This window comes from Astatotilapia calliptera, chromosome 18 (genome assembly GCF_900246225.1).
Source record: "Astatotilapia calliptera chromosome 18, fAstCal1.2, whole genome shotgun sequence".
Lineage (NCBI taxonomy): Eukaryota > Metazoa > Chordata > Actinopteri > Cichliformes > Cichlidae > Astatotilapia > Astatotilapia calliptera.
Genome location: NC_039319.1, coordinates 27,253,800 through 27,279,075, shown reverse-complemented (window position 1 = coordinate 27,279,075; position 25,276 = coordinate 27,253,800). Strand labels below are relative to the sequence as shown.

The following is a 25,276-nucleotide window of genomic DNA, read 5'->3' as shown; positions in this document are numbered from 1 at the left end:
GACTCCTCGAGGACACCGTAGTAATGTGATCGGAACTTCCATAGAAAAAACAAATTCGCTGTTTTGAAAAGGTAAGCTGTGGTTTGTGCTGCATTTTTCTGCATTTTTTGTTGTTATTGTTGTTGTTTCCGATGCTTGTTAATGTGCTGGTGGTTCCCTCACTGTTTCACAAACGCTATTATGCAGATTCGAAAGCAGTATGATTTTAATTTATCTATCGTTATGATGCACGATAATATTATCGGAAGGTCTTTATAGTACCAAAAAGAGGAGGAATAAAAAACTGCTTAAAGAGTGAATTGGATCACATACGATTTGATGAGTTGCAGTGCATTTGTAAAGTTAGTGTTTAAGTTTAAGTTAGTGTTGTCAAAGTTCAAAGTGCGCTGCATTACATAATCAGAGACGTTGCAAAACTACACCCAAGTGTGATGAAGTTTACTTGCTGATTCGTGCATGTATAGCAGATACTTATAAATATAACTATTGAAATATGCTGGTTGAGCCAATCATGCAATAGAATTTAATTGCATGGGAAATATCTGAAGTGCTTTGTGTGTGTGTGTGTGTGTGTGTGTGTGTGTGTGTGTGTGTGTGCGTGCGTGCGTGCGTGCGTGCGTGCGTGTGCACTCCAGTGCTGCCAGTATGGAGGGAGATCTTCTCTCAGCCCTGTGTACTCCTGCTTTTGTGGTGGACGTGGACAAAGCGAAGAGGAATGCCCAGAGGATGATCGAGCGCTGCCAGAAACTGGGAGTCCAGCTTCGTCCACACATGAAGACCCACAAAACCCTGTATGGATTCATACGCTCATGCATAGACACGCACACAGCACATGCTTACAGACTTGCTGCGTATACAGGATTCTGATGAGGTCTCTGTGTGTGTCTAGTGAGTGTGCTGACATTATGACGGGTGGATCACAGAGGTGCATAGTGGTTTCCACCCTGGCAGAGGCCTGTTTCTATGCTGACCATGGATATGATGACATCCTCTATGCCTACTCTATTCCCTTTGATAAGGTTCTCTCAGCTCACACTTTAAATGTGTCCTTGTTTTATATTCTGTGAAATCATAAAAGCTGTAAAACATTAGAAATGGAAAAAATATATTATTAATAACTGAGCCTGCTGAAAATGTTTCAACTATGAATCATATTTAGTAATATTATCACTAGAAACAATACATATATGTAAATATATGATACATGTATATCGCCATAGCACTTGCATGTAAAATAGCTCCAGTTCTATGCCATTACTTTGACATAATTTCTCATCACTTTTATATTTGTTAGTTGTTAATGTCCCAGCTGTGCTCTCTGTGCCATTTTTAATGTATGTCTCTGTGTGTCTTTAGGTAGAGCGTTGTGCAGCCCTGTCAGAGAGACTGGATCTCTTCCAGATTTTATTGGACCATCCTGATGCTTTGGAGCAGCTCCGAAAAAGACCCCTGAAAGATGGCCGGCAGTGGCACGCCTGGCTCAAACTCGACTGTGGCAATGGGAGAGGTAAACGTGCAGGGAAACCACGATAGATTTAATCATAAGTGCCTGAGCTACACTTCACTTCTCTGTTAACACGAGGATTGATCATGTGTCGGCTCTTTGTCATAGCTGGCGTCCTGCACTCGGAGCCAGGAGCGCTCAAACTGGCTGAAGCCATCGCTAAGACGGAGGGCGTGGAACTTACAGGAGTGTACGCCCACTGTGGGAATACCTATTACTGCACAGGAGTTGAGCAAATACAGGCTGTTGCCCAGGAAACCACCAAACTGACTCTGCAGTTCATGGAAAAGTAAGCTGAAAGCTTAAAAAAAATACACTGACTCATTAAAGCTGCTCTAATCAATAATTTTATCTCACTGGCTATTTAAGAACGCACACGACATAACAGCTGTTGCTCATACTCTTGAAAATTAGTTTTTATAAGCTGTTTTAACATCTTTGTTTTGGTTTCACAGCCCACAGGTTTCTTGTATTGAGTCATGCAGCTTTGTTTCCAGAAGCAACAAAAAAATCATACATCATATCTAAAAATGATGTATCCCATGTTTTGCACCAGACTGTAAACATGTTTCTGCTCTAAATTTAAGCATTTTCTCATGGGTGTGATTGACTCTCTTTTGGAGCCATCTGGGAGAATAATTCTGCATTAACTTTCAACTTGTTTTTTGTTTGTGTGTTTTGGGATTTTTTTTGTGTCAGACTGAGGGCTGTTGGCATCATCTGTAAGTCCAGCATTGGCTCCACCCCTTCCTGTAGCCATCCAGTCAAAGACATGGCGCAGCTGAGCGAGGTCCACCCAGGAAACTACGTCTTCTATGGTGTGTACACATAGACCCACTGTTTCCTAGTTTAAAGGTGACGTGTAAAATCCACTTTTTCGTTATTTGTTGTGTATATTCAATTCATTTGCCCTATAAAAACAGTCCCCGACAGTACTGTCCTCTTAAGGTCATGACACATAGCTGCCTCGTAGTTTTGTTTACTTGCCCGACATGTTTCTAGTTGACTTCGGGACCCGACAATGTTTAAAGCTACAGGCGCTGAAACGGCCTGTTTGGAGCAGAGGTTTATTAAACAGTCTATAGGTATGGCAGGATAAATGACCTTATTGGTATTTTGAGCTGAGGAATAGTCGGGAGACATGTCACACTTAAAATATATTTTTCAAAAGGGCCTTTAAATTACAATTTCTTTTAAATGTATGTTTGTGGCATGCAGATGTGCAGCAGTCTATGATTGGCTCATGCTGTATGGAGGACGTGGCTGTGAGGGTTCTCACAAGAGTCATTGGTCACTGTCCACACAGGAACCAGCTCCTGATTGACTGTGGATGGGCTGGAATCAGGTGGGTTCAACTTCATTCAATGGGAGCTAATACCTATCCCCTAAGTTCTGTTTTTTGTTTTACTCATCCCTGCTATCATCAGTGTAAGCTCTGTTTTGGAACAACCATGTAACTTAACCTTTCACCTACTCTTGCTTGTCTCTCTCAGTTTGGACGGAGCTGGAAAACTTCCCACTGGATACGCTGTGATCGAGGGGCATCCAAACCTCAAGTAATGCTTTAAAAAAAAATCTCAGTCTATTTTAGTATCTTTTTTCTCTTTTACTCTCAGTACCAATGTTAAATGTGACTGCCGTGTCCCTCCAGGTTGTTGTCTATGACCCAGGAGCATGGACGAGTGGAGCCCATCTCAGGACAACTGGACTACAGCAAATACCCCCTGGGCTCTCTGCTCACACTGATTCCCTACCATGTTAGTACTGAATGATTTATAGTACATCTTATTGACACATCAGTTTTATTGCACATTTTCCTGTTGTCAGACAATGTCTTTTTTTCTGCAGTCATGTGCAACAGCAGTGATGCATCCTGTGTACCATGTACACTCCAAGGGTCGTCTGGTAGGGAAGTGGACGCCCACTCGCGGGTGGTGAAGAGCTGGACGATGTCTCCCCCTTCTTGTCTCTTTGGGACAAGTGAGATATATAGAGACTCATTCCAAATAATTTACACATTAGAAACACATACAGCGATTCCTTCTTTGTTAGTGAGATGTGCCATCTTGATGGTAAAACATATAATTAATGAAAATATTCTCACTGTGGGCTTCAGAAGTTTCATACTGTAACAGAAACCATGTTGCACTAATGTTATGTCTTTAAAATTAATTTTTGTGTTCTGCACCTGTTTTTCACTGCCTGCAAGGAGACCTAGCTAGTGATGACTTAATAGAAAGTCATATCACTTGTGCTATCAGCTGTTAATACCAATGCTAATAAATGTTTATGAATGGCCTTTTATATACAACTGCAAACTTTTGTGATTTATTTTTTCTATCAAAATAAAGATTTTCTTGGTCCCCTTTAATCTTCTATTTTTCTGTAATCTATGAATAAATAAGTGCCAGCGTTTGAACGGACACGTAAAAAATATCTTGGTGATAAATGTTATTTTTTTTTTAAATATTACAGAAAATACATCATTCGCATTAATAGTAACCTACATTACTTATTGAAAATATAATAATTAATCCGTCGGTCAAAACCCTTCCCCTGTAGGGTTTTAGCCGCACAGACTGAGCTGATGTTCGAAGTGCATTTTGGGAAATGTCGTTTTAGCTGGAAGCAGCGTTCCAGTTGGCCACTGAATGACCTTTCACTTGTCACGTGGTTTAAAAACTTCAGCGGGATGGCGCGGAAACTTGTCCCAGCGGCACACTGCCTTGCTGTCACTGTGTGAAAGTTGTGTTTACATTTTCATGTGGCGGTACTGACGCTGTACAGTAAGTTGTGTCGCTTTAGACGCGTTTCTGTTTTTATTTCCCACTTTTATTTGGACTTTCGGCGTGTGGCCGCTGGTTGAAGCAGGGCTGCTTCTCGCTGTTTGAGAAGAATGGCCGCCCTTCACTGTTCGTGAATAGAAACGCACTGACTGAAAACCTGCGTTAGCATCTACACCTCTGAAAAGCAAATTATATGTTGTAGTGTTACGAGCAACTAACTAAAGTCGTGCTGGTTGTCATTATTATCTTTAGTCATGAGTGTGCTGGAGGTGAAGTTCATCGGGGATGGCGATGTCCTGGAGCACATCGTGGACAAGCAGGAGGGTATGGATGCTCTACTACTGTAGAAATGTTAGTTTACGAGCACTTCTGTGTCTCTCTGACTCTGCTTTCTGTACTGTGCGTACCTCCATAAGGTGCGCAGAGCATCGCCGGGTCCGTTCAGAAGATGGTAAAGTTTAAGAGCCCGGCTGGACGACGGGGATGCAGAGAGGATGCGGAACATGATGGAGATGAAAATGGAGTCCACGATGAGCAGGATTATGTCCAAGCTTTAGGAACAGATAACGCAGAAGGTGAGTGCTGAGCAGGGGTAATGACTTTCTTCACCGGGAGGTTTGTTTTCTTTGCAGACAGACCGTGATCAGCTGACGATGCTGCTGACTCAGCTCTTTACTGCTCTTTGTAGATTTACCCAAATACGTTTGGAAAAATGCAGACAGACGTTGGCTGATTTTCTACATCTACACAGTCAGGCAAAGTACAAATGTGGAATTTAGCAAGTGCTGGTTCACCAGCTGAAATTCAACTTAGTGACAGAGACTGCATATAGTTAGCTCAAATCCCTACAAAAGCCTTGTAAAAAATATTCCTGTCACAGAGGTACTTATGATTATGGCAGGAGACTTTCTGTACACCTCAGTTTCACTCCATTGCACACATTAAGTGTGTTTGTAAGATGGACTATATCGCTGATATTGACATATTATATGCTTATCAATACTGGCATATAGGCATATAATTTTTGGTGGGAAATTTGAACATTCATAATGCTGTGAAATTTTTAGCTTCGTATAAATGCATGAAAATATCTGAGGCTTTTTCTTTCTTTCTTTTTTAAATTCATTTTAAAATGACCAGTTTTCTCTTGGATTTACAGAAGATGAAGATGGCTTGTCAAGAGTGGCTGGATCCTCCATCTTTACCTTTCAGAAAGTCAAACGCAGCCACAGCATGGCCCAAACCGGTGAGAGCCTCCATTGTCTTCTCACATAGATCGGAAAACATTTGCATATTATACATCTCCTTCCAGTTCTTTCTTTAGACATCGTATATGCTCATTTTGTGTTGCACATTTTTCATAAACAGCAAGTGAGCTGGCTCGGACTCCTGGAAAAAGCGTGAGCTTCAGCGCGACCCCAAACTTTGAACCCTCAATCCCCAGTCGAACGGGGCGGAGTGAGTACAATAAACGTTCATCATCTTTTCCGTATATTCATCTTTCTGCTCATTTTCTCACAGTTAAGTATTTTCTTTTCTTCTATTTCAGACCTTAGAGGTGAAAGCAGAACACCACAGAAGGTGAGACCATAGAAACCTTTAAACTTCTTAAAGTCCAAAGCCAGCAACCTCTGGTGCCAACTTAAGAATTTTATTTTATTTTTACTTAATGGCAGAGCAAAAAGGTCCAGTTTGTCTCTACAACACCACACAGGCTCAGGAAGAGAATAGCAAGTGAGTCTGACTGGGAATAATTCAATTCATTCTAAGTGAAATTTCACCTTTCCTCTAATCTAAATGTTTTGTTTGTTTGTTTGTTTTTTTAGCTCCAAGCTTGCGGTCAGACAGCGACAGCGAGCTTTCACCCTCTGACTCGGGTGAGGAGGAGGATGAAGATGGGCTGGAGGAAGAGCAGAAAGGAAAGAAAGAGGATAAAGAGAACGTGACCACCCCGAGAACACCCAGTAAAGGTTTATCAGCAGCTCTCTACAAGACTCCTGCCAAGAAGAGCAAGAGCACGCCTGAACCTCAGAACCAGCCCAGTATGGTTGAGGAGTACTTCGAAGCTCACGGCAGCTCGAAAGTGTTGACGTCAGACCGAACTCTGGAGCGTTTGAACACCCCTAAACTTGACAGGGTTTGTTTTTAACTGCATTTTGAAACATTGTAAATGAGCTGCTTTCCTAATAGATTTAGTGTGAATTTATCTTTATTTTTGTTTTTGTAGGAAACGTTGGTCCGACTTCTGGAGGGAAAACAATCCTGCTACTCAAAAGAGATCCAGCAGCTGCACGACAAACACAGAATCCACTTTAGCAAATGGATGTTACAGTTACAGTAAGTGAGGTTGCAACGTAGTTGTGTGCATTTTCTGGTGTTTTAAGAGCAGTACAAAGTGTCTGTGCTGGTCTGTGTGTAGGCTGGGATTCAGCGTGCTGGTCTATGGTCTGGGAAGCAAAAAAGCTCTGCTGGAAGACTTCAGGGAGTCTCATCTGTCGCAAGAAATTCACCTTGTGGTTAATGGATTTTTCCCTTCCATTACTCTTAAATCAGTCAGTATACACACACACATCAAAATATTTTGCATAAATTGCATAATAAAATAAATATCCCTGATCATGAAAATTAAATTCTCACAGATATTAAACGCGCTGACGTGTGAGGTTCTGGATCACCAGGGAACTTTCCGAACCCCCTCGGACCAGATCCAGTTTATCTCCCAGACCTTAAAAGACAGTAAGCCCATCAAACTCCTGTGCATCCCAAGCATGTGTGGTTGTACCGCATGTTTTACACCGATGTCCTCACAGGCCCAGATCTGCACGTGTACCTGCTCATCCATAATATAGACGGACCCACGCTGCGAGGAGAGAAGACCCAGAGTGCACTGGGGCAGCTGGCATCCCTGCCAAACTTGCACATGGTGGCTTCTTTAGACCACATCAATGCTCCACTGGGTGGGTGTTCATAATAGTCTGCACTGAGGTGGTAATTCTGTCGAAATCTATCCTGAATACATCCTGCTTGTTTTCAGTGTGGGACCAGTTGAAGCAGAGCCAGTTTAACTGGCTGTGGTGGGAATGTGTGACGTTCCAGCACTACTCGGAGGAGACATCGTATGAAAACTCCCTCCTGGTGCAGCAGACTGGCGCTCTGGCTCTGTCCTCCCTCACACATGTGCTTCGCAGCTTAACACCCAATGCAAGGTAACTCCAAAGACCTACTGGGTAGTTGTTTTTAATCTTCTGTCTAAATGAACAAGGAGAGAGCCATGGGAGGAGCTTAATGAGGTGCTAATGAGTTATTGAAATACTAGGATCTAAATATGACATCAGATGAGAAAGGTTAGCTCGCATATTAGCTTCCTTGTGATTCCTCCTAGTCCACTCCACAAAATCATCCAATAGTGTTTTGCACTCCTGCCCATCACTAATACAGTGGTGTAAAAAGTGTTTGCCCTCTTCCTAGTTTCCTATTTATATGTTTGTCCCACTTAAAGTTTTCAGATCATAAAACAAATTTAAATATTAGACAAAGATAAAACAGGTAAATACAAAATGCACTTTCAAAATAAAGGTTTTCTTTATTAAGGGGAAAAATCCAAACCCACTTAAATAGGACCTTCCTGACAATGTGGAGCAGACTAGAAGATCCTCAAAAGCCAGTCATCACGCCACAATCCAAGGAAATTCAGGAACAAATGAGAAATGAAATAATTCAGATCTCTGTCTGGAAGAGGTGGGACCTGTGGGACTCCAGCGAACCACAGTGAGAGCTGTTATCCACAAATGGCAAAAAAACATGGAACAGTGGTGAACCCTCCCAGGAGTGGCCGGCCTACCAAAATTACCCCAAGAGCACCGCATCCAAGAGGTCACAAAAGATCCCAGAACAACATCCAAAGAACTGCAGGCCTCACTTGCCTCAGGTTAGGTCAGTGTTCATGACTCCACCATAAGGAAGAGACTGGGCAAAAATGGGCTGCATGGCAGAGCTCCAAGACGAAAACCTCTGCTGAATAAAAGGAACGTAAAGGCTTGTTTCAGTTTTCCCAGATGATCCCCAAGACTTTTGGAAAAATACTCTGTGGACTGAAAAGACAAAAGTTTAACTTTTCTGGAAGGTGTGTGTTCCATTACATCTGGTGTAAAAGTAACACAACATATCAGAAAAGGAAAATCATACCAACAGTAAAATATGGTGGTGGAAGTGTGATCCTCTGGGGCTGTTTTGCTGCCTCGGGACCTGAAAGACTTGCTGTGGTAAATGGAACCATAAATTCTGCTGTGTACCAAAACATACTGAAGGAGAATGTCCGGCCATCTTTTCATGACCTCAAGCTGAAGAGCACTTGGGATCTGCAGCAGGATAATGATCCAAAACACACTAGCAAGTCCACATCTGAATGGCTTCAGAAAAACAAAATGAAGACTGACATGAATCCGATACAGATGCTGTGAAATTACCTGACTGAATTACAACAATTCTGCAAAGATAATTGAACCAAAGCCTCGGTCAGCAGTCACAGGCTGGGATGAGATGAACGTGTTTACTGACACTTCCTGTAGCTTGTCTCTGAGTAGCAGTGGCTGAAACATATTAAAGGCACTTGAGAAATCAAAAAAAGGTTATCTTCACCACGCAGCTGTTATTATCTAGTTGCGAGTAAATATAGATGATTGCAATTGTTCATCCACTCCCAGATTTGGTCTGTGTGCAAACTGCAGAAGGTCAACAGGTGTTTTCACCTGTGGTCTTAGATGGGCCCAGACCAGTTTCAAAAAACTGCATGTACAGACTCGACAGTCAAATCTTATTGTGAGAAGTGCTTCAAGACTTGTAGCTTTTCAAAGAGTTTATGAAGCTTTTATTTCAAGAGTGACAACACAGCAAGTGTTTTTCTACCAGGACACTGAAGCCAAGAAAAATAGTAAGTGTATATACTCATAGGGAATATGGTTGTTTGTTGTTGAGAATGATATTGTTTCTTTTGGACAACCATTGTCTTTGCTGTCACTTTATTCACTCATTTGTGATTTCTGTTCTAAATTCTGTTTGAGTCTGACCTCCTCTCATTATGTACAGAGCTGTTGGGGGGGGAAAAAACTCAACTGCTTGTTTTTCTTTTTGCAGAGGAATCTTTAAACTGCTGGTCAAGTTCCAGCTGGAAAACAAAGATAATCCTTCATACGCAGGTGCGCATTCACATTCGGCTTTTATGTCTCCGTTTTCTAGTGCAGTTTGTAATCAGTTTGTCCTCTGTGCAGGATTGTCATTCCAGGATTTCTACCAGCGATGTCGAGAGGCATTCTTGGTGAACTCTGACCTCACGCTGAGGACTCAGCTGACAGAGTTCAGAGACCACAAACTGATACGGACACGCAAGGTGGACTTCCACTTTAGAATTCCCCAACTCTCATTCATTAAGTGTCTGCAGTACCTGGTGCTTATCATATTTATTTGCTTTGCTTCAGGGAGCAGATGGAGTAGAGTACCTGATTGTTGCTGTGGATGCAAGCACACTGATGGATTTCCTGGAGAACGAAGAGGGTGACTGAGTGGACGAGACTTCAGACGTATGAATCATCTCTTCCCGCAGATGTGCAGCAGCACAGTTACATTGGAATAAGATGTGAGCCCCAGGGTTCTGAACAGTTTAAATTATAGATTAAATTTATTTTTTTGCACCATTCACGCATACAGCCAACATCTATGTAAATAAAAACATTTAAAGTTAATGCATTGCTGTTTATTTTCTTTACAGAAATAGATTTACATTTAGCAAAACATACAATCTTTTGTTCTTACAAAGCAATAAGGCATGCAGCTATAAAAAAGACAGCAGGGGAACTGATGAGTCCACACGTGAAAGCTGGAACTGAAGTAGTGTCATGCCATGCATATTGCAGGCAGATGTTAATGGGACAAAGTGGGCACCTTTTATGAACCTGAGCTTAGTGTTAAATGTGGAAGGATGGGGTTAGCCCTGAGCGCATGCTGTGAAACGTATCAATGTTGGATTTCAGCTGTTTTCTGTGTTTGCTGTGTCTTTGTAAGCCTTTCTGAGTCCAGTGTGTAGATCTGAAGTCTGTTCTGTGTGGCGGTGTGTACAACATGAAGCTCCTCTTCATCCAAATCTTTCAGCAGCAGCAAAACTGCATCAAGAGCGTGCGACTGAAAACACAAGTTTTATTGTTAGCTGGCAGATTACAAACCAAACATTCCAGGTTTGAATGAATTTCACAATATAAATAGATCTATTGGCTCTATTAAGTTAAAAATGCATGCCGTGGAAGAGTTCAGGTCTTAGGAGGGTAATATGCTCCAAAGGCAAAAAAAAAAAAAAAAAGGGCACAGTAGTACTGTTATGGCAGTATTGACTAATCTAGTACCCAACAGTAACTCGCCCATTTGCATTTGGCCTTAAGTTAGTGGCGTGGACTCGGTTGGTTAGACTTCAACTTTGCTAGTTTGGGACACTAAACTCTACATTTCTATTGTATTGGTCAGTTGTTGCCAAAATTAAATAAACTGTCTGAAAAAATGATATGGTCTGCTGTGAAGATATAGCTAGCACAGTAAATTGCACAGTTTTTTTTAGTCTGTTACTGAATGCTCATTTTTTGTTATGTGTTTTTGTGAGATACACATGTACAGCTTATAAATGCTGCTGCTAGCATCAGCTGATAATGCCGACCAAATGGTGGAAAAGTCTAGATCGCCATAGAGCTAAAGTGGAAGCTCCAAAATACAGAGTCCCGAAAACAACTGAGGCGGTTACACACATCTTTTATACACTTTCTATGCTTGAACGTTTGATCATGAGGGGTGGCCAATCTAAAGAAAGCTGGCAAGGCGGCACCAAGCTACAGCCCAAGACAGAGGAGTGTTTGTTTGAACTGTGAGTCATACAAAGCTACTTTAGTAGAGTCCAGGCCCACAAAAATTTTAAGGGACACGGTGATGAGAGGAGCTACCTTTTTGATTGGTTTGCTTTCTCTGGTTGATGGAGAGGACAGGGAAGAGAACTTGTCTCTGGAAAGTGGCTTCATTCCCAGCTCTTCTCTGATTTTGCTAGAAACAAAAGTTAACAGAAATATTTTCTTCTGTTAATTTTACTTCAGTTTTCGCATTTTCTGCAAACTATAAGTTGTTTCAGGCCACAAGACCTACTTTGTCTCCTCCATGTTGTAGTTTAGAGGGTCGTTCTCTGTCTCTGCATCCTGAAGTCCGTTGGTTGTATGCTGGTTCTGGATACTACCTGGGGGTGTTGTGACCTCTTCACCTTCCATGAGAGCCAGTGAAATTTCATCATCTGTCACTACTGTACACAGGAAACATTGAAGAATAGCTACAGTAAGAGTCAGACTTCAATTCAACTTCCTAGATCTGACACTGATTTTCAACCTCAACTTTTTCATGAGGATGATGAGTGGCTGCTAATAAAGTGCTTAAACAGTCGAGGTAAGCAGACGGTAGTGTGGCCCCAAAACATCACACAGTCACCTTGGTTATCGAGTTTCTGGAGACGAGGGAGGCAGCGAAGCACTGTGAGGCGATACTGGGTGGCATCGGTTCCACAGCAGGGGTTCTCAGCTAGCCAGAGCACTCTGAGACGAGTTAACGGTCTCAGGTGAGAGAGCTCAGAGAGCGAGGGGATCATGTTCCTTCTCAGGTAGAGTTCACTCAGAGACAGACAGCCAGCCAGAGGAGAGAGAGACAAGATGCTGTTGACACTGCAGACAGATGAAAGAGAATCATAGCCTGGTGTTACTGGGTCGTCCCAAATGAGTCTGTGCATTTGTGACTGTGAAATGATTTTATGTGTGTGGCAAAGGGACCTACCTCAGTGTCAGCACTTCAATGTTTGGCATCTGAGCGAAGATAGAAATCTTAGAAGACACATGAATCCATGCAACTTTCATTAAGTATGAACACTAAATTAATTGTCAGAGTAAACATGACATCCAAGTTTGCTACTCACATCAGTCAAGTTGCATCCCCTGCAAAAATAAGATGTAACCTAACGTTACCACAGATAGGAGACACAACACAAATGGTACCTGTTCACGTCAATGATCACTATGTAATTAAAAGGGCAACAAAATTACTGGTATGCCAAAATGGATGCACTTACCAGCAGTTCAGTTTTTTCACGCTCTCCAAGTCGGAGGCCTTCGCCTTAGCAAGAACCAGTTTCCGTGTTAGCTTCATAGCAAAACATTTAACTTCCTTTTAAATTAATAATATTTTCAATGGGCTAAATATTCACAAACAACAAAAGCCACATCGTGACAAGCTAATTGACCAAAGACTTCAACTCGCAGCCGCAGGGATGTTGTCGTACGCCACATTAATACGCATGCGCATATCAGCTTAAGCGTCCATGGTAACGGGTTAATATCTTTTATTTATAGTTTTCCGTAGATTACGCTGTTTTATCAAAAATTCTAATTTAGCTATAATACCAGAGCTAAAAAATATATTTATATATATTATCGTAAGCGAACTTTTACGTTTTTGTACAATGTCTGCGTTTTACGAAAACTCAAAGTCCCAGAATGCAGCGTGAACGGACTGAGTAAATCGCGCCTGCGCGTTAAGCAATTCCTCTTTGGACCTACGTCTCCCACTGAAACGATGGTGAGCAGAGCTTGTTCCGACCCTAATCCTTGTCAATCTTACAGTTTCACTGCTATAAATGATATAATCGCTTATTAGGAGGTTTCGTGTTGACCTTTTTTGCCATACCTAGCCTTCATTTATGTCCGTTTTGGGATTGGATCAGCAGTAAAAACGATGTTTTCATTCTCCATTGAGACAGAAATGGCGGCCACCATTGCTAAACTGTGTGAGCTCCAAGTACCGGGCAGGCTAGTGACACTAGCTCCTTAAGTCCCGGTCTTTTGAGCGTCCACAATTAAATAAGTCCGAACTGAAATGTGTAATGCCCCACCAAAAAGTGGTCGTTTGATACAGTTAAACGAGAACTGCTCAGTTGACTTTAGTTAGCATTTTGGCTAACCTGCTGAAAGGAAGCTTATGTTGGCTGGCTAATGGTCACAGCAGCTTCTTCACCCTTGTTGCTCAGATTTTGCAGGATTATAGTCAGAAGTAGTTTTTTTTTTTTCGCTTTCTGGGGCCACCCTGGGCGCTTCTCCCGACACTTCTTCCTGTAGTAGTAACGGCAGAATGCTGAAGCCATTTGCTTGTAGTTTTAAACCACAAAATCCCATGGTTACTGTATTTTCTCACTGTGTGTTCATGTTATCCACAGGCCAAGCGCACCAAGAAGGTGGGGATCGTTGGTAAATATGGCACGCGTTATGGCGCGTCGCTGAGGAAGATGGTGAAGAAAATTGAAATCTCCCAGCATGCTAAGTACACCTGCTCTTTCTGCGGAAAGGTAAGGACAACAGTGGAGACCACCCACATAATGTACAGTAGCAAAGACCTGGTCAGTGTTAGAAATGCTTTCTGCAGACTACGCTGCTTACATTACATAATTGTAGTGCTCAAGGATGTGTCCAGATAAGTTGAGTTTCCACTTTTGTGTTCTCACTATGCAAATTTGTATTTACAGACCAAGATGAAGAGGAGGGCTGTTGGAATCTGGCACTGTGGGTCCTGTAGAAAGACAGTGGCTGGAGGTGCCTGGACTTACAAGTAGGTTACTTTCCCTCTTTGGTCTAATTCTGTCATTCGACTGCTGCAGACGCTGAAGTTATGATTAGAAAAGGGGTTCAAAAATTCCCTCAGCTGTTTGTCTTTTTTTTTCTTCTTCTCATCATTAAGTTTTTCTAACTTGGGTGACAGTGTGCCCACGGCGAAAGCAGGATTCTTTGTTTGTTTTCTGCTCACCCTCCACCTGCATTGATTGTGCCCCTCCACACTCAGAACACCTGTGTGATGTGTTAAAGCCTTTAATGGTCATCAGGTGTAAATAATTGTGTCCATCTAAAATAAATAAGCCAGAGTTGACTCAGTGAACATTCATATCACTCACTACATTACTTTGAAAAAAGTATCCAGTCATCTTAGAGACCTAATTAAACTTTGAAATTCAATCTACTCAGCCTGAGTGATCATTTAAAGGGTATGTGTCCAGCTTTGTGCTGTGCACACACTTTCTTACATGCAGTTTGCATTTATATGGTGCATGACAAATGTGATGTAGCTATATAACCAGCTCCCTCTCCGGTGAGCTTCTGATACTCCAGCTCTACGTATCTTGGCCTGCTGCTGGTGATGGTAGGTGTTTTGCTCGACTGTGGCACATGAACCAGTTCTCCACATGGTTTCCTTAGATTCCAGATAGCAGGAGGAAGACTTGTTAACAACTTGAGTCCAAGAATTTTGTGCTTGAGTGCATCAGGCTGTTGGCCAAGGTTTTCTCTAGAGAAGGAGCTTACTAATATCAAGAACTGGCACAGTAGTAACCTGGAGAGAAACCAGCAGGTAGGAAAGGCAGAGGCTGGATAGATAGCAGCAAGTTTAAAAAATAAAAATGAATTACAGCAACACTGCATTCAGTCTAATAAGTAACAAACCAATAACTTAAGTGGAAATGCTTGTTTCTCCGTTGATGCTAAAAGGCTTCAAAGAAAAGTGAATGTTCTTGGTCTTGGCGAGTTCACAAAAACCAAAGTGGTTCTCACTACAGAGCAACGTGTCCGTCCTTCAAAAACATTGAGAATGTTGTGTTTGTAGAAGCTAATAATTGTCTTTGCACCCCCCCAACTTCTCTTGCAGCACAACATCTGCTGTCACAGTCAAGTCCGCTATCAGGAGGCTGAAGGAGTTGAAGGACCAGTAAACCAGCGACCATGATAGCTGGTGGATTTGGGACTTTGTTTTCTATCATTTAACCGAGCTGGACATGTCCTCAACATCCAAAAATAAAACAGTCTGGAGCGGAGTTTGTGTCTTTGTACGTTTGTTTACTGTGCAGCTGTAAAATAGAAATTGCGAGGGTTGTAACCTGCAAGAAGACTCTTCAGTAGCCCTTCATTGAGGATACTTCGGTGGAGTTCAGGTTATCTCTAAACCCTCTGAAACAGCAGGTCTTTTTGGGTGGGGGGTAAAATGAGAAACCACAGGGGGTCTTTGAGATCTATGGGTAACATTTTGGTTTCAGTGAAGCATCACGTGGGAATATCTCTGCAAAGTTAAAGGAAACATTGATGTGAAATTATAACTAATCTATCTGTAACAGCTGCAAATACATGTGTTACACCCGTACACCTTTGATTACTAGGCAGGATGTCAATTTATCCATCCTTGTACAATTGCTTTAGAATGATATCAGTTAACCTTGTATGTCTTGGTGCTGTGAGAGAAAACATGCAACCTGTGAACTCCACGCAGAAAGAGCCCAGCCAAACTGGTTTAAGCTTTATTGCAACAAGTCAACATTGCTGACTGCTCCATCGCTGTGGGACATGCATTAGGACCACTTTGGTGAGAAAAATGGAAAAAATAGTTTTAATGAATCAAATGGTTAGGTTGAAAATATACACAAATTTGTTGATAAGATGATGAACAGTAAATATAAACCAAAATAATCTAACCTTTTTGGGCTGGAAGGGGAAAAAACTAAAATCTAACACTGATCCAACCTGTTCCATGGAGCTCAGAAACATTTATTTAAATGAATTAAATAGCATTTACACTCACACGAAAACATTTGGTAACCCCTCTCAGCATCATAATAATTCACTCTGTTTTCACCAAAAAAGATGACAGTGGTATGTCTTTTATTTTCTAGGAATATCTGAGTACTGCTGTGTTTTCCAGAAAAAGATTTTTAGTGAAGCAGTATTTACTTGTATGAAATTTAATGTAAAAACCTGCTGTGCAAAGAATTGGGTACACAACAAAATTAGCTTGTTAAGTCTTGAACTTTAAATACAGATGTGTCCAATCATAAGAAAAGGTATTTAACCTTTGGATGCACAACCTACCAATACCTACACTCTTCCACGAGTGGGGTCAAAAATGACCCCAAATAGAAACAATGCATTTTGCTATAAACTCGGTTGTTATTCTTCAAAATCTTTAAAACGAAGAGTTGCAATATTTTCATATTCCAGGTATTCCTCATAAAACATGTTTGTGACATTTTTATTTATTTTTTCATTAATTTTAAGAAATTGCAGTTTTTGTATCACTTTTGTATGCTTGCTCTGCATATACTGCAGAAGCTGGGTCTTCCCTCTGAAAGGCACAAGTTGTTCATCCACTGTAACACAATCACTGAGGATGAAATTCTGCCTGCAGTTAACCAGGAACACGCCCCATATGTAGCAGAAAGCTGCCATGTGGTTTGTTTTCAGTCGGTAGGCTCTGGTCCTCTTGTCATCAATGTGCAAGAGAGGGCAAATATCTTTAAATCTTTGAATTGACATAGTGGCCTTGTAAATGGGTTATGCAGAGGACTCCCAAAAAACACACCGACTGGTACATCCCAGTTCTTCTCACTTCCTGCAAGAATGGTCAATCAAATGAACGCCAGGATGTTTGATTACATCTTTCCACTCTTTTCCCCTGTCTGTGGCTACTCTTTGTGCCTCTATGTTTGTGCATGTCAGCACCTCTTCTATTAAATTATCAGACATGAACATCTTCCATGCATTTACTGGGGAGAAAGTACTAAACCCAGGTGCAAGCCCTAATTCAGAATATTGTGGCTAGAGCAGTAAGAGGGGCTCATTCTGTTAGACTCAATATCCATTTCCTCCTCAGAAGACTCATCAGAGGACTCCTCTGTATCTGACTGGCCTTGTTCAGTGGGGGGGGGGGGGGGGGGGCAATAGTCTGGGTCCTCTATATCTTAGATGTCAGATTCTGAGTCAGTGCTGATGGGCTCTTCATCCCATCCGTCCTGGTCCACAGGGATCCTAGCTGGCCTCATAGCAGCCATGTTACTTTAAATATTTAAAAATAAATAAATCAGAAAGAACAAGGTTTGAAATGCACAGGAAATTATAACCAGGGCTGTACATAAATGGTCCTGAGGTGCGCATTTGCTGTCAAAATAAAAGATAGATTCATTTAGGAAGAAAGAGCTTTGGACTGATGAAATAATAGAGTGTTTTGGTCATAACAAAAAGCACTTTACATGGCAGAGGAAACGCCACATTCCAAGAAAAACACCTGCTACCCACTGTCAAATTTGGTGAAGACTTCAACATGTTGTGGGCTGTGGGGCTAGTTCATAGACTGGGGCCCTTGTTGAAGTCCAGGGTCGGATGAAGACCCTGGACTTCAGAGAGAATAACAGAGAAATCCTCAGCAATCCGATGACCCCCTCTGAGCAAGCACGTGACAACAGTGGGAAGGAAGAACTCCCTTTTAACAGGAAGCAACCTCTGGCAGAACCAGGCTCAGGGAGGGGCGGCCATCTGCTGAGACTGATTGTGGGGGTGAGGGGAGGGGGACAGAGACAAAATACACACTGTAGAAGAGAGCAAAAAAATAAAAAAAAGGATAATAACAATGCACAGTAGTGAGGTGGGATGTGGATGGGGCAGCTTCCGCAATGGAAGTGAAGGAAAGTGGTATTTGGTCTGCAGTATTTTCAAAGGTTACAGAGATAAAGCAAAAAGCTACCGGAAGAGATCCAGAAGAGGGCGCTGTTGGTGCTACGCTCCCTCGGTTTTCCTCAGCGGGGCCCAGAAACAACACAGGCTTTGGTGTTTGTGGTTTGGTCTCTCAGCGTGACTGTCATTGTTCTCCCCTCCAGTCTACAAAGCATGGATGAAGGAGCACGGAGGCGCCATCGTCAGCATCATCGCCAACAGGTGGAACGGCTTCCCAGACGCGGCGTAAGAACAGTTTCCCTCATTATATACACACAAATCTGCAAAGTCACACAGTTTAAAAAAAAATAAATTAATTTGCCTGCTGCATGGTGTGTCTCCTCCTCCCCGACAGCCACACAGGACCCCCTGATGATCCTCTAATCGCCTGAGCCAAGGTGTGAAACTGGGCGTGGGTCCCAATCAGCCAGAGTTTCGGGTGTGTTCATTGTGAAACCTGGCCCCACCTTATCATGCGAATTCCTGAGGTCAGATGGCCCAGGATGTGAGTGGGTGTTAAGGCGTCTGGGAAGGGATCTCAAAACTGGATTATAGATGGCAGAGAGTTGGTGTCGTAAACCCCCGCCTCTGTTCAAAGATGGTCGCTCACAGTGGACATAGATGGCTTCTTTCACTCCTCTTTCAAACCATCTGTCCTCTCTGTCCTCTATGTGAACACTGGCATCCTCGAAAGAGTGTCCTTTATCCTTAAGATGCAGATGGACTGCTGAGTCTTGTCCTGTGGAGGTGGCTCTTCTATGTTGTGCCATGCGCTTGTGAAGTGGCTGTTTGGTCTCTCCAATGTAGAGGTCTGGGTATTCCTCGCTGCACTGTACAGCATACACCACATTGTTAAGTTTGTGTTTTGGAGTTTTGTCTTTCGGGTGAACCAGTTTTTGTCTGAGCGTGTTGCTGGGTCTGAAATGCACTGGGATGTCATGCTTGGAGAAAACTCTCCTGAGTTTCTCTGATACACCGGCTACATAGGGGATGACAATGTTGACAATGAACACACCCGAAATTCTGGCTGATTGGGACCCACACCCATTTTCACACCTTGGCTCGGGCGATTAGAGGATCATCAGGGGGTCCTTTTGTCCCTCTGTGGGGGGATACTCCCACTAGGTTTATATCTGGGACTCTCCACCATTTGACCTTAGAACTGAAGAAGCTTCTCGGATGAGAGGTGAAACGTCTTCAAGTAACTTAAAGAAGTCCAGACGCTTTTCTTTGCAAGCTCCTTTGACTACGATGACCTGGATGACTGAGAACCTTCACAGACATAGCTCTCTAACACAACTGCACTGTAGTCTTCACAGTAGATTTAGTACGAGGAGCTAAATTCTTGTGTTTGTCTCCAGACCACAGTGCATGGCCTGAAGCTCCAGAGGGGGAGAACCTGGATGCTCTGAATGAACTGGTCGACCCAAAAAGCAAACTCTGATTCACTCATGGGACGCGCGAGAGCACAAAATCCCCACGCCAAAAAGCATTGTGGACTCTGAGCCACAAACACTGTTAAGCACACCGTGCTGGCCTGGTTAGAAAGTCTGTATTTGTAGTGTGTGACTGATTATTGAGAATCTGCACATAATTGTATGTAATTAATAGCACTACAAGTGTCCAGAGGTAAAGATTTGTAACATTCCAGCTGCTGAAATGTACATATCGTTTTTCTTTCCAATGCTCTTGTCAGTAAGTCTTTGAACAAAATTTAATAAAACTGTAAAACAGAATAATATCACTTGTATTTTTTATTTGTTTTATTTAACCTCTTCGCGTCTGTTTTGAACTCATTATCTCATAAAAGAGTCTTTAAAAGATGTCTAACTATATATTAAACAGATGGGAAATACTTAATATCATATTTAGCACTTCTTTTGTTACAGCAGTTGACAGGAATATGAAATGACATTAGTACTAATAATGATAATATGTGGAAAGGGATTCTCTGCCTGGCAGATATGTTGTATTATAGAAGGTTACAGCATGTGGTATCAAAGGTTTCCTGCATCTGTTCTTGGTGAATTGTGTAAATTGCACGTGAGAAACCAAAGAATGTGATCCCCATTATTATAAATGGGAGTAAGCTCTCGACAGCATGTAGATGATTACAAACTGTTCTCGCAGTTTTGACCTGTGTGCGTTTTAGTTTCGCTCTTACAGCAGGCGACAGGGAAGGGGCGTTTGAAAATAAATGTTAGAGCAAATGCAAACAGAAAAACGCCTCTTGCTGACGTAATGTTTGCCTCCTTGTATGTGTGAAGTTGAGGTTTGATTGACATATTATCCACTAATTGCTCTGTGATTTTAACCAGGCAGGTAATGCAGTGATAATGTTAATTAACTATTTAAAGGTAGTTAATCGCTGTTAACTTTGTCCGAGGAAGTGAAAATCGTCAATGTCAGCATTTTTGTGTTTGTTACAATTACAACATCACAGTAATTCCAGTAAAAAAACTGTCCCTATTCACGCTTCCACTTTCGTCTCACTTTACGGAAGCACAGCTTCATACACTTTGCGGTCAGCATTACTAAAACATGGACCACAGTAGTCAACAGTGCTATTACATCCAGGCTGAAGTACTGGAACCAGTAGAGTTCACGGAGAGCCGATTTGAGTTGCTTTGCTCCTTTATGCCGCATCACAAATTCTGACTCCCTCGGCCTTCCTCAGCAGTACCACGCAACAAGGATGGGGGCTTCCAGTGTTTTCCGACCGGGCTTGTTCAACCACAAAGTTGCAATAGTGACGGGTGGAGGCACCGGGATCGGTAAAGCTATCTCTGCGGAGCTGCTGGAGCTGGGTGAGTGAGTTCTAATAGTTGTTGTAGCGCAAAGAGTCTGAAGTGAGGAGCAGCTGAGTGACAGCAAGTGAACTTCGACACAGATACAAACAAGTCTGTAAGAGTCGCACCAGTGACCGCGGTCAAGTGCGCGCAGGGACACTGTGAAAGTGTGGCTGTGAGTGTTCGCTAACAGCTGGAAACACCAAACATCTGGTGGCTGTCAGTGTTGTTTCACAGTAAATTGACTCGAAGCTTTATTTCGGAAAGCGCTGTAATTGTTTTTCGTGGCTCACTTGTTGGTCTTCAGGCTGCAGTGTGGTGATCTCCAGCAGAAAGGCAGACAGGCTGGAGGCAGCAGCTCGGGAGATGAGACAGAAAATCCCTCCCTCCAGTCCTGCAAGTGTCACTGCTGTGCCCTGTAACATCCGCAGCGAGGAGGAGGTGAGCAGCTCTGCATCTGCTGCTCGTTTCAGTGCGTAAGTGGCTGATTTTCTTTTTGTCTTTCTGTCATTTGAAGGTGAAGGCTCTTGTGTCATCAGTGCTGAAGCGATATGACCGTATAGACTTTCTGGTGAACAACGGAGGAGGTCAGTTCAGAAGCCCTGCAGAAGACATGTCCTCTAAGGGCTGGAAGGCTGTGGTAGACACCAACCTGACAGGAACCTTCCACTGCTGCAAGGAGGGTGAGCCGGGCACAGATAACACAGGCTTTGGTGTTTGTGGTTTGGTCTCTCAGCGTGACCGTTGTTGTTCTCCCCTCCAGTCTACACAGCATGGATGAAGGAGCACGGAGGCGCCATCGTCAGCATCATCGCCAACATGTGGAACGGCTTCCCAGACGCGGCGTAAGAACAGTTTCCCTCATTATTCACACACAAATCTGCAAAGTCACACAGTTTAAAAAAAATAAATTTGCCTGCTGCGTGGTGTGTCTCCTCCTCCTCGACAGCCACACAGGAGCAGCGAGGGCAGCGGTGGATAACTTAACTAAGAGTCTCGCCATCGAGTGGGCAGCCTCGGGGGTCCGAATCAACGCTGTTGCACCTGTGCGTACAGCTCAGCACATAATCAGTTTTGTTTCAGTTTTTCAAGATGTGCATGATTTTCATCTCTCTGTTTGGCTGCAGGGTAAAATCTTTTCCAAAACAGCGATGGAGAACTATAAAGGTAATAGACCAGATCTTTTCAAGATGTCCGTTCCATTCACTCCTTCGAAGAGGCTGGGAGTGCCCGAAGAGGTTTGTTAGAGAAAAAAGTCTCCTTAAAATGTGTTACAGACAGAATGACTTTAACATATAAGTCGGAGTAATTCTAATTCTGAAAAACGAAAAAAGAACCCAGACCCCAAAGGTCTCACAGTGCTCCATAAACAGCACTAGGATATAAAGAAGTTGTGAAGCCATACAATAGAAGGAGAAAGGTTAAAGCACAACTGTACTGAACAATTTTTGAATTGCCGTCTTTGCCCAGGTCTCATCTGCAGTGTGTTTCCTGCTCTCTTCTGCTGCTTCCTACATTTCTGGAGCCACGTTGAAGGTCGATGCGGGACAAAGTTTGTATACATCCATGTGGGAGATACCGAGTACGTATAGCTCTCTAACACAACTGCACAGTAGTCTTCCCAGTATATATTAGATTTAGTATGAGGAGCTAAATTCTTGTGTTTGTCTCCAGACCACAGTGCATGGCCTGAAGCTCCAGAGGGGGAGAACCTGGATGCTCTGAATGAACTGGTCGACCCAAAAAGGAAACTCTGATTCACTCATGGGACGCGCGAGAGCACAAAATCCCCACACCAAAAGGCATCGTGGACTCTGAGCCACAAGCATTATCAAGCACTGTATTTGTAGTGTGTGACTGATTATTAAGAGTCTGCACATTACTTTATGTAATTAATAGCACTACAAGTGTCCAGAGGTAAAGATTTGTAACATTCCAGCTGCTGAAATGTACATATTGTTTTTCTTTCCAATGCTCTTGTCAGCAAGTCTATGAGCAAAATTTATTAAAACTGTAAAACAGAATAATATCATTTGTGGGTGTTTTTATTTATTTAACCTCTCCGTGTCTGTTTTGAACTCATTATCTGATAAAAGACTCTAAAAGATCCCTGATTACATTAAACAGATGGGAAATACTTTATATCATATTTAGCACTTCTTTTGTTACAGCAATTGACAGAAATATGAAATTACATTAGTACTAACCAGTGTTGGTAAAGTTACTTGAAAAAAGTAATCAGTAACTAATTACTGTTTAGTTACTGATGTGATTCTTGGACTGGCAGATATTTTGTATCATAGAGGGTTACAGCATGTGGTATCAAAGGTTTCCTGCATCTGTTCTTGGGGAATTGTGTTAAATGTACTTGAGAAACCAAAGAATGTGATCACCACTATTATAAATGGGAGTAAGCTCTCGACAGCCTGTAGATGATTACAAACTGTTCTCGTAGTTTTGGCCTGTGTGCATTTTAGTTTCACTCTTACAGCAGGCGACAAAAAAGCAATATTTTCACCAGGGAAGGGGCGTTTGAAAATAACTTTTAGAACAAATGCAAACAGAAAAACGCCTCTTGCTAACGTATTGCTTGCCTCCTCATATGTGTGAAGTTGAGGTTTAATTTACATATTATCCACTAATTGGGGGATAATATGTGGTAATTATTTAAAGGTAGTTAATCGCTGTTAACTTTGTTCGAGGAAGTGAAAATAGCATTTTTGTGTTGTTTACAATTACAACATATATTACAGTAACCCCAGTAAAAAACACACACACACACAAACTGTACTTATTCCTGCTTCCTCCTCCGTCTTAGTGATCCTTCCAGTTGTGTCCTTCATCTTCTCTATCCATTGACGAGTCTTGTGGTCCGTTTCCAATATGAACTCCCATCCAAGAAGATAATACTTAAAGGAATAGCATGACTATTTCATCAAGGTAAACTGCAGCAAAATCAGATATGTCAGACAGTACCTGATCCATCAGTGTATGGAACGTTGCTGGGGCACCATGCAGTCCAAAAGGCACGACTGTAAACTGGAACAAGTCCTGCGGGGTCCAGAAAGCAATCAGCTCTTTTGAGTGCCCAGTCAATGGTACCTGCCAATAACCCTTGCAGAGGTCTATTATTGTTAGATATCTTGCCTTCCCAAGGTGCTCAACTATGTCATCAATGCAGGGAGTTGGATGTGAATCAGATTTTGGAAGGCCACCCCTTTGTTGGAGCTTGACCTGATTAAAGCACTTAAGATCAACAATATAGATGGGAAATTTACATACAAAAAAAAGAGGACCTGGTATGGATCTGCGAGAACCCTAATAAAAGTGAAATAATGGGCAGTCATTCACTTCCTCTTATGGAGGATTTGTCCACAAAACTGGCTGGTGCTACACACTATAGCCAGAATGTTTAACCTGAGCTTATCATCAACTGCATCTTCACCCTGACAGTCGCAGTGACTTGCTTCAGCACCTTCTGCCTTCGAGAAGATGATGCACACAGCTCTGAAACATCTACCAGGAGTGCAGAACTACTTGGATGACATTATAGTGTACGGGCATTCCAAGGAACAACACGATGAACATCTACAGGCTGTTCTCCAGCGTCTAACCAATGTTGGTCTGCAGATCAATTCCAGTAAAAGTTCATTCGGGCAGAAACATATTCTGTTCCTGGGACATGTCATTTCAAAGGAGGGCTTGTGCCCTCACCCAGACCAGCTGACTGGCATCTCTGAAGCTTCTGCACCAAAGGTGCAGGCTTAACTTCATGGTTCAGCAAATTTCTACCAAACTATGCAACAGTAGTAGAGCCACTGCAACAGCTACTTTGAACAAATAACATAGCTAAACTAAAATGGACCGATGCAGCAAATCAAAGCTTAAATAAGCTGAAAGAAATGCTCCTGAAAAGCCCAGCACTTGCAATCTACAACCCAAAGCTGCCAACGTGATGGAGCGCATCATTGCTTTTGGTTCCCGCACCCTGTCTCCAGCTGAGAGGAAATATTCAACAATAGAACAAGAGGCCCTCGCCTGAGTATGGGCAGTTAAAAGATGAAAGACGTAGATATGGGGACACCGATTTACCCTAAGAACAGATCATCAAGCTCTCACCACTCTGCTAAGTACTAAAGAGATGAACAGAGCTGGCAGGAGGATTGCACATTGGTCAACTAGACTGATGTTTTTCCAGTACAACATGGAGTATCGTCCTGGAAGCCAGAATATCATGGCAAACAGCCTGTCATGTGTTCCCTTGCACACCACTGACATAGCTGAAGGTGCTGAACAGGATTTCATCACAGAGCTAGCTGAAATCTCTCCTCTCTTAACATCACTTCCACTTTTTGATTTTAAAGCAGAATGTGAGGATTGCCCCAAACTAACAAAACTGAGACTGACCATTCTTTCGAAAGTGAAAAAGTCCCTTCTAGATGAAGTCAAACCTTACTTCCTCTTGCGAAATGAACTGGCAGCAGAGTCACGAAGTCAAGAGCCTAGAAGAACATGAAAGCATAGTTCGCACTAAACGACGCCTTAGAGAACTGCGCTGTTGGCCACACATAGATGAAACTGTCCACACAATTCTGCACGTCCTGCCAGGCTTGTTAT

The 25,276-nt window shown here is 42.5% G+C and overlaps 5 protein-coding genes across 10 annotated transcripts; 4 read left to right on the top strand and 1 right to left on the bottom strand.

The window, feature by feature from the left end:
• Positions 1-3,875, top strand: LOC113010517 (D-threo-3-hydroxyaspartate dehydratase). The gene is made up of 10 exons (XM_026149610.1): positions 1-71; positions 636-791; positions 890-1,019; positions 1,357-1,507; positions 1,613-1,793; positions 2,204-2,322; positions 2,723-2,849; positions 2,998-3,060; positions 3,156-3,261; positions 3,353-3,875. The coding sequence occupies exons 2-10, from the start codon at positions 646-648 to the stop codon at positions 3,440-3,442; spliced, it is 1,113 nt and encodes a 370-aa protein (XP_026005395.1). The 5' UTR covers positions 1-71; positions 636-645; the 3' UTR covers positions 3,443-3,875.
• A 290-nt stretch (positions 3,876-4,165) lies between these two features.
• Positions 4,166-10,028, top strand: orc2 (origin recognition complex, subunit 2). Of its 2 annotated transcripts, none has more exons than XM_026149671.1 (16): positions 4,166-4,290; positions 4,543-4,614; positions 4,707-4,865; positions 5,450-5,536; positions 5,659-5,748; positions 5,840-5,871; positions 5,967-6,024; positions 6,117-6,427; positions 6,518-6,627; positions 6,710-6,842; positions 6,930-7,026; positions 7,101-7,247; positions 7,325-7,496; positions 9,424-9,485; positions 9,558-9,676; positions 9,765-10,028. In XM_026149671.1, the coding sequence occupies exons 2-16, from the start codon at positions 4,545-4,547 to the stop codon at positions 9,846-9,848; spliced, it is 1,731 nt and encodes a 576-aa protein (XP_026005456.1). In that variant the 5' UTR covers positions 4,166-4,290; positions 4,543-4,544; the 3' UTR covers positions 9,849-10,028. The 2 variants fall into 2 exon arrangements, with proteins under 2 accessions (XP_026005456.1, XP_026005457.1); XM_026149672.1 differs by lacking the exon at positions 4,166-4,290 and adding an exon at positions 4,297-4,451.
• Positions 10,025-13,879, bottom strand: cfap410 (cilia and flagella associated protein 410). 4 transcript variants are annotated; one of them, XM_026149675.1, is made up of 9 exons: positions 13,546-13,622; positions 13,316-13,463; positions 12,428-12,471; positions 12,275-12,293; positions 12,136-12,182; positions 11,797-12,026; positions 11,464-11,614; positions 11,268-11,364; positions 10,025-10,464 (listed from the first exon to the last, which is right to left on the bottom strand). In XM_026149675.1, exons 5-9 carry the CDS (start codon positions 12,162-12,164, stop codon positions 10,300-10,302), a joined length of 672 nt encoding a protein of 223 aa, XP_026005460.1. In that variant the 5' UTR covers positions 12,165-12,182; positions 12,275-12,293; positions 12,428-12,471; positions 13,316-13,463; positions 13,546-13,622; the 3' UTR covers positions 10,025-10,299. The 4 variants fall into 4 exon arrangements, with proteins under 4 accessions (XP_026005460.1, XP_026005461.1, XP_026005458.1 ...); XM_026149676.1 differs by lacking the exons at positions 13,316-13,463; positions 13,546-13,622 and adding an exon at positions 13,788-13,879; XM_026149673.1 differs by lacking the exons at positions 13,316-13,463; positions 13,546-13,622 and having other exon boundaries at positions 12,428-12,919.
• On the top strand, positions 12,853-15,208 carry rpl37a (ribosomal protein L37a). Its single transcript, XM_026149677.1, has 4 exons — positions 12,853-12,933; positions 13,568-13,696; positions 13,874-13,956; positions 15,043-15,208. Exons 1-4 carry the CDS (start codon positions 12,931-12,933, stop codon positions 15,104-15,106), a joined length of 279 nt encoding a protein of 92 aa, XP_026005462.1. The 5' UTR covers positions 12,853-12,930; the 3' UTR covers positions 15,107-15,208.
• A 5,171-nt stretch (positions 15,209-20,379) lies between these two features.
• Positions 20,380-22,673, top strand: LOC113010497 (peroxisomal trans-2-enoyl-CoA reductase-like). Of its 2 annotated transcripts, none has more exons than XM_026149578.1 (8): positions 20,380-20,677; positions 20,967-21,100; positions 21,177-21,342; positions 21,423-21,504; positions 21,609-21,705; positions 21,787-21,897; positions 22,130-22,241; positions 22,334-22,673. In XM_026149578.1, exons 1-8 carry the CDS (start codon positions 20,566-20,568, stop codon positions 22,414-22,416), a joined length of 897 nt encoding a protein of 298 aa, XP_026005363.1. In that variant the 5' UTR covers positions 20,380-20,565; the 3' UTR covers positions 22,417-22,673. The 2 variants fall into 2 exon arrangements, with proteins under 2 accessions (XP_026005363.1, XP_026005364.1); XM_026149579.1 differs by having other exon boundaries at positions 20,610-20,834.
• The last annotated feature ends 2,603 nt before the right edge of the window (positions 22,674-25,276 follow it).

Excerpts from the sequence above, each read along its gene's own strand:
- cfap410 (XM_026149673.1), bottom strand. The coding sequence starts at position 12,504 with ATGAAGCTAACACGGAAACTGGTTCTTGCTAAGGCGAAGGCCTCCGAC. Across the intron at positions 12,027-12,135 it reads ATTGAAGTGCTGACACTGAG|TGTCAACAGCATCTTGTCTC; the intron begins GTAGGTCCCTTT and ends ATCTGTCTGCAG. Across the intron at positions 11,365-11,463 it reads TACAACATGGAGGAGACAAA|CAAAATCAGAGAAGAGCTGG; the intron begins GTAGGTCTTGTG and ends TTTTGTTTCTAG.
- orc2 (XM_026149671.1), top strand. The coding sequence starts at position 4,545 with ATGAGTGTGCTGGAGGTGAAGTTCATCGGGGATGGCGATGTCCTGGAG. Across the intron at positions 5,872-5,966 it reads AAAGCAGAACACCACAGAAG|AGCAAAAAGGTCCAGTTTGT; the intron begins GTGAGACCATAG and ends ACTTAATGGCAG. Across the intron at positions 7,497-9,423 it reads AGCTTAACACCCAATGCAAG|AGGAATCTTTAAACTGCTGG; the intron begins GTAACTCCAAAG and ends TTCTTTTTGCAG.
- LOC113010517 (XM_026149610.1), top strand. The coding sequence starts at position 646 with ATGGAGGGAGATCTTCTCTCAGCCCTGTGTACTCCTGCTTTTGTGGTG. Across the intron at positions 2,323-2,722 it reads AGGAAACTACGTCTTCTATG|ATGTGCAGCAGTCTATGATT; the intron begins GTGTGTACACAT and ends TGTGGCATGCAG. Across the intron at positions 3,061-3,155 it reads GAGGGGCATCCAAACCTCAA|GTTGTTGTCTATGACCCAGG; the intron begins GTAATGCTTTAA and ends GTGTCCCTCCAG.
- rpl37a (XM_026149677.1), top strand. Across the intron at positions 13,697-13,873 it reads CCTGCTCTTTCTGCGGAAAG|ACCAAGATGAAGAGGAGGGC; the intron begins GTAAGGACAACA and ends TTGTATTTACAG. Across the intron at positions 13,957-15,042 it reads GGAGGTGCCTGGACTTACAA|CACAACATCTGCTGTCACAG; the intron begins GTAGGTTACTTT and ends CTTCTCTTGCAG.
- LOC113010497 (XM_026149578.1), top strand. The coding sequence starts at position 20,566 with ATGGGGGCTTCCAGTGTTTTCCGACCGGGCTTGTTCAACCACAAAGTT. Across the intron at positions 21,898-22,129 it reads GGCTGGGAGTGCCCGAAGAG|GTCTCATCTGCAGTGTGTTT; the intron begins GTTTGTTAGAGA and ends GTCTTTGCCCAG. Across the intron at positions 22,242-22,333 it reads ATCCATGTGGGAGATACCGA|ACCACAGTGCATGGCCTGAA; the intron begins GTACGTATAGCT and ends GTTTGTCTCCAG.